We start from the raw sequence: 6,270 nt of genomic DNA on the forward strand, positions 1-6,270 counted from the left end.
TTGTCAAAGGTTGGAGCCATGTTGGTGTCTCTATTCCAAATATCTATGTTATTCCTCCCATCAAACATCTCCTTTTGAGTGGATTCCAACTCTTCATTCAACCATGTAGATTCCCTAACCCAAAAGTTTAACCTTTCTCCTCCTTACGAACTCAACTTAATTCCAAAGCCCCCCCCCCCCCGTTCTCATTTATTAGATTCCCTTTCACCCTGAGTGAGGGAGTTACTTCATGCCAAAAAATATATAAATAAAGAAGTGGGTTCCTTAGAACTTAAGCACCAATTATTTGGCCAGTCCCTGTTTCTCTCTTCTTTTCTTTTTCTCCTAACTTTGCTATATGTGCATAGCACGCTAGAATCTAAGCCATTACCTTACAGTCTCGATCATTACATTATTATGGAATAGCTTTTTTGTGTGTTTCTTGTTTCAAGAACACGGGCAGACACCAAGCTTTATGCATGTGTATAATATCTCTGGTCATTTCACATGATTTGTGATTGTTAGTTTTTTATATTAGTTTTGACCATGTCTTATTATTATTATACTATATGGTACCACCTCGAATACCTACTTAAACAAAGCAGGCACTTGGTACATAAGATAGTGGACACCCAAATATAATGCATTTCTCCCAAACCTTTCTTCCCTTTCCTTTAGAAAAAAAGATTGAGCGTCGGTTTCTGTTATCAATATGTAAAATGAAACACCTTTTCTATATACGGGACACGAAGCCTTGATCCTTTCCTATTTTATCGCCAAGCTGCATGTGATTCTAGAACTTAATTATCTAACCTAGCATCTCTATATAAATAATTGCTTAAGGCCTAGTTGCTGACTTGCTGACATTCAATGTAAGTAAAAAATTATGGATCTAGAATCAACCAAAGACTTCATTTTATTGGTCTTACTACACCAAAATTTCTAAACTGTTACTTTAATATTGTCTTGCTTCACCAATTATTGATCTAAAATCAAACAACATGGATGTAGTGTATACTATAGACATATCGATGGCTATACTAGAGGTTTTTAATTTTCTGACTACATCTACTACTTTTAGTCCATTTTCTGATGCTTATGACATATCTCTCTATTGGGATTATGGTAATATACGAATCCATGACATATAATTGCCAATACTCAAAGGGAAAGGAGTGCAGAATTATCAGTATACCGGATTATTGATCTAAAATCAAACAAACATGGATGTAGTGTACAGACATATTGGTGGCTATACTAGAGCCTAGAGGTATTGAATTTTCTGATTACATATACTACTCTTTGACCAATTTCTGATGCTTATGGGCATATCTCTCTATTGGGTTTATGGTAGTAATATATACGAATCCATGCCATAATTGTCAATACTCAAAGGAGTACAGAATTGTCAGTATACTGCATGACAGAGAGAAAGCTATGGGAGTGTATCTGGCATGGACAAGAGATATTGATTCAAGCGTTGAATAAGGACATAGCATAGAATTGAATTTTTTGAGCACCAAAAAAGTCTAGCCCACAACTACTACTTTTGAGTCAGCTTCAGATACAGGATAGAAATATTCTAATAAGCCAAGTCGATAAGGGCCCCTCCTATGCTTATTACCTGAATCTCCAAGCACCCAATCATTGATGGTTATGATGATCTTATCTCCACATTAAGAATTTCTTACTGAGATTGGAAGCCCGTTTTTCCTGCTATTGCATATAAGTTCTGATTTGTTATTCACGTGCCATCAATGGTCCTAAGCACCATACAAGTGGATGATTGTACGTAGGGATAGACAGGCGTTCTTTTTTGACATGGCTGTTTATAATGTGTCCAACTATGAATAAAATATTATAGACTTTTAATCCACATTAAGTTTAGCTAGCACAATCAATTGTTTTCCAAAAGAAGAATGTCCATTAAGGTTTGTGTAACCTTCACTATAAAACCATTTATATTGCAGAGAAGGAAACCAATAATTGAGAATAAATCAATAATTAACCAGAACATTAATAGACTGAATAATTGTCAATAAAGAACAGCTTCGTTTTACAATTGCCCTTTCTCCCTACCTTTTTTTTTTCGTTTTTTCAATTCGAAGCAAATGATTAGATGTGAAACGAGCTTAACTCTTTCACCTCTTGCCCCATAGGCCAAAAGACTATCATAGTATCATTTAATAAGCTCATTCAAGATGTCAATCCGTTTAATTAGTTCTTAGTTCATGTAGTGTATCGTAAAAATACAGCCATGTTTATCCAAAATTTTGTTAGCGACGGTATTTCCAATGTTATTTTACCATTAAACAAAGACCAATTTGTACGAGCATGCAAGCCATGATTGTGAGACTATGATAAGCATGACACGACTGAGAACTTAAGAGAGTATACAATAATATATATTTTTCGATACGTAACATGTTATTTTCCATTCAGAATTACATTTGATGCAACAGAGACGTTTCCCCTGTACTACAAAAACTACGTGGCTAATTACATCCATGTAGACGTGCTTCAAACTCAGAAAGACACTTTTGTCTTTCCTTTTTCCATACATTTTTGTTCTCTGTTCTAATCTGAACAAAACATAGAAAAAAGGGTCCTATATGCTACCCTAGCTGAACTCCATTTTTTATGGCAGGGTAGGGATGTACATTATCATTCTATCCATTTACACCCGAGAACGTGTTCTGAGTCGGAGGGATACTTGTTTCCACTCCACCAAACGTTGAAGGAAATCCATCACCTGCATGAAACAAACAAATGAATATAAATAAACAGATATATTTTATGCATACCATATGATGGTGCAAAATAGATGACAAACAAGGAAATTAATCAAATAATACTTGCCTCGTTTGGTTCTTGTAAAGAGTATGATGCAGTAGTGTCCTTTGGAAATTTCGAGACAAGAATCCCAAAACCTTGTCCTCTGTCTCTTAATTTCTGCTTATCATAAAACAAATAACAACTATTAGTTAGTTCAAATTATCCCAAAAAAATCTACTAACAAACATGATATATTAACTCTAACTAAGCAGTATTTTTTTAGAGAAATAACAAATGAATGAAAATAGATTAAGATCGTTGGATACCTTGAATGCATCTTCATCGGTTTTATCATCTCCAATGTAAACAGGAAAGACATCGTTACAGTTGGCAAATCCTGTTGAAAACGATTTATTATTTAGATATCAATTGAGAAATTAAAAAATTACTATATATTTAGAAGCATGTGGTTATAGAACAATCTTTCAGTGAATAAATTAATCCAACCGGGTGTGGCTGTCGTCCTATTAGTTGTTTTTAATGGTCAAACACTTGGAAGAATTATCCAACTACTGGTTCTCAACAGTGGCTTATGTGTGACTTTGTGCAATTATTATGTTGTTCTATATATGAAATATATGCGTTGCTTGTGACAAATAAAACGATCAAAGAATAAAAATGTATTGTATTGGATTAAAACCTACCAAGTGACTCTAACAAAAATTCCAGCGCCTTCCCTTTGTCCCATTTAATAGATGGACGAATCTCTAATACCTGTAATAAACAAATGTAATTGAAAGTGAGACATCTCTCCTTTCTTATTCTTAATCCTCCTTTCAAAGCTATCTTTAAACTAAATCAAATATCCCACCACATAAACAAAGTACTAAATAACAAGACAAAGAGAAAATAAAACCATGGCCCACCTTCCTTCCTTGGTTAAGACGAAGCTTCGGGTACTCTTTTAATACTGATCTCACTTCCTGTGCCAGTTCACTCCATTTCTGTGTATATGATGACACTTAACTCAGCCAAAGTCCAAATCACAATTTTCTGGCAGCCATAGCATGTATTATGTCTTTAAAGTTTATGTACCTTTTCATCAACGCAGCGAAAATGAACAGAACAGCAGAACTTGTTGTTCTCCACCATGGCTCCAGGAATTGATTTCATTTTCTCAACTAATTGATGGTACACCTGAAAATTGGTACAAAGACAAAAAAAAAAAACTTTTATTTACTATAAAGTTTTAAAATTAAAAAAAAAAATACTAAGATGAGGAGTGGAGGCATGTAAAATTGACCAACCTCATCAATCATGGGAAGAAATTCACTAGCAGGTTGAAAAAGAACAGGCTCTCCTTTATCCTGCGGATCATAATCAAACTAAAATTAATATTTTTTTCTATAAAAAAATCATGGCCTTACTATATTGCACTATAGTTGGTTGACTTCACTCACTTTGTTGCTGTATTTGGAGGTTCTTGTTGGCCCTTGAATATCCATGCCATGGCTTCCAGCATAATATAGCTCAGCCAAGCGAACAAAATTGTAAACCTATTTTTTGCAAAACGACACCAAATTACTCCTTTTTTTCCCCAAAAAAAAGAAAAAGGGAAGAGTTGTTGAAATGAAAAGCATACCTTGTCTTTGCATCTGCCGGTAACTATAGCAGTAGGAAAACACCTTGCAAGTTTCCTCACCGTTCTCCTCATCTGGCATCATGTGACAATACCATATCATATGCACGTTAGCCACTAAACTATACTCATAATATATGATATGATATTATTATGATGTGTGTCAATAACTATAAGAGCATAAATACTAACCGAATCCGACATGAAAGCACGGTCTGGGTCATCAACAATAGGCGACAAAGTACCATCATAGTCGAGAAACATGACAATTTGCTTTCCCCGGGACGCATCCATAATTTGCTCGAACATGTCTAATGCTGAGGGGTGGCGAAGCTGTTTGTTTAACAAAGAACATGCGTTTAGAGCAAGATCAGATCCATTAGTCGTTCAAAACAAGTATATAGACGTAGTTTTAATCAGTGGTTCTCACAATCCAAGTGCTGTGTTCTTCTGCGAGAGAAGAGGTGGATTTGGAATTGGTTGGAGAAGAGGATCTCATGGAATCAACCCATGCATTGATTTCCAGGTTCTTCAAAACCCTCCTCCTCGGAATGGGAATGTACCCCCCCGCCGCCGCCGCCGCCGCCAGTGGCTTTTGTGGCACGGTTATGTCCCGGTTGATCCCCGATTTTGTCTTGGACACTATCGCATTCTGCGTCATTTTTACTGCAGATAGAAGCAAATTATCATCAATTTGTGAATTCTATAGTGTGTTTGAGGATGTGAAGGAAAGTTAAGGTATTGAACCTTAGTGATTTGTTTTAGTCGAGCCCAGATCAGCCGTGTTCTTTTTTAGAACAGAGAAGGGAAGAAGATCACAACAAAAAGAGGTAATTGCAATGAAATCAAAGTGAAGAGAAGAGAAGAGAGTATGATATGTGTGTGGGAAAACACACAGCCCCTAGCTTTTATTTATACACGTTACAAACCCTGGTGGGACCCACTATTGGAAAATAATAAGGTCCCACAATCCTACCCCGATATCCTTGAGGTCCCCGCCACTTACCATACTCTTACTCTCCTTCCCACTTCTTACATTTTTTTTATTTGGGGTTGAAAATGATATGACATGTGTTTTAATCTACATTTAATAAATGTAAATGTATTTTGATGTAATTTTGTAATGGATTTTCAAACATGTTATTTGTATTTCATTTCATCAATTTTTTTCTTTTTTAAGAAATTATTACTTTTCTTTGACGATATTTAAAAAAAAAATATTAAAAATGAGTGATCATTGTTTGAAAATATGATTAACCAAACACGCATTATTGTTTGGAACAGATGGCAAATGGTGTTGGTGTTTGTATAATTGCAACTCAATTCCAGGTCCAGCAAGTGACCGAACAAAACCAAGGCATAGAGCACCCAGTTATTAATTTTGATTCATGAAGTCTTGTTTGTTTTTGTTTTCCAACTAGTCTAGGATATAAGATAAAATAAAATCTCTCCACGTGGCCGACATCCCTTAGCCGACTCTTCCATAGGGCTTCCTGCCACGTCACTCCGGGGTGGAGCAGTATTAATTAGTAAATTTTTATATATAATGAGAATAATATACACAAATGAGAAAGGTCTTCTATATTATAATCACTCACTAATAACACCGCGACATAAATAAGTTTTTTTAGGTGCTATAATAATCATTTAAGAAAAAACATTTTAAAATATGTTTCTTTGTTGATTGATAATATAATTTTTATATTACTGTTTAGTTATTAATTAAACTCATAAAACTAACGTGCTAGGCTAAACGAAATTGGATTTAGATATCTTTAAGATATCAAATTTAAACTTTTTTGTATATATAAAAAAATATGACTAGAAGAAAATATTCATAAAAAAATGTATGCATTACACGAATAGCATAAAAAAAA

At 34.7% G+C, this 6,270-nt stretch overlaps 1 protein-coding gene across 1 annotated transcript; it reads right to left on the reverse strand.

The window, feature by feature from the left end:
* Nucleotides 1-2,371: 2,371 nt before the first annotated feature.
* LOC100803119 (probable trehalose-phosphate phosphatase J) lies at nt 2,372-5,299 on the reverse strand. Its single transcript, XM_003524221.4, has 12 exons — nt 5,141-5,299; nt 4,824-5,059; nt 4,586-4,726; nt 4,397-4,468; nt 4,215-4,310; nt 4,062-4,121; nt 3,850-3,951; nt 3,681-3,758; nt 3,459-3,528; nt 3,081-3,151; nt 2,839-2,931; nt 2,372-2,731 (listed from the first exon to the last, which is right to left on the reverse strand). Exons 2-12 carry the CDS (start codon nt 5,052-5,054, stop codon nt 2,657-2,659), a joined length of 1,089 nt encoding a protein of 362 aa, XP_003524269.1. The 5' UTR covers nt 5,055-5,059; nt 5,141-5,299; the 3' UTR covers nt 2,372-2,656.
* Nucleotides 5,300-6,270: the final 971 nt, after the last annotated feature.

Source organism: Glycine max, chromosome 5 (genome assembly GCF_000004515.6).
Source record: "Glycine max cultivar Williams 82 chromosome 5, Glycine_max_v4.0, whole genome shotgun sequence".
Classification (NCBI taxonomy): domain Eukaryota; kingdom Viridiplantae; phylum Streptophyta; class Magnoliopsida; order Fabales; family Fabaceae; genus Glycine; species Glycine max.

Bases quoted from the DNA above. Each gene is read 5' to 3' on its own strand.
- LOC100803119 (XM_003524221.4), bottom strand. From the start codon at position 5,054: ATGACGCAGAATGCGATAGTGTCCAAGACAAAATCGGGGATCAACCGG. The intron at 4,311-4,396 runs GTATGCTTTTCA...TGCAAAAAATAG, and splicing joins CCGGCAGATGCAAAGACAAG to GTTTACAATTTTGTTCGCTT. The intron at 4,122-4,214 runs GTGAGTGAAGTC...TATGATCCGCAG, and splicing joins CCTCCAAATACAGCAACAAA to GATAAAGGAGAGCCTGTTCT.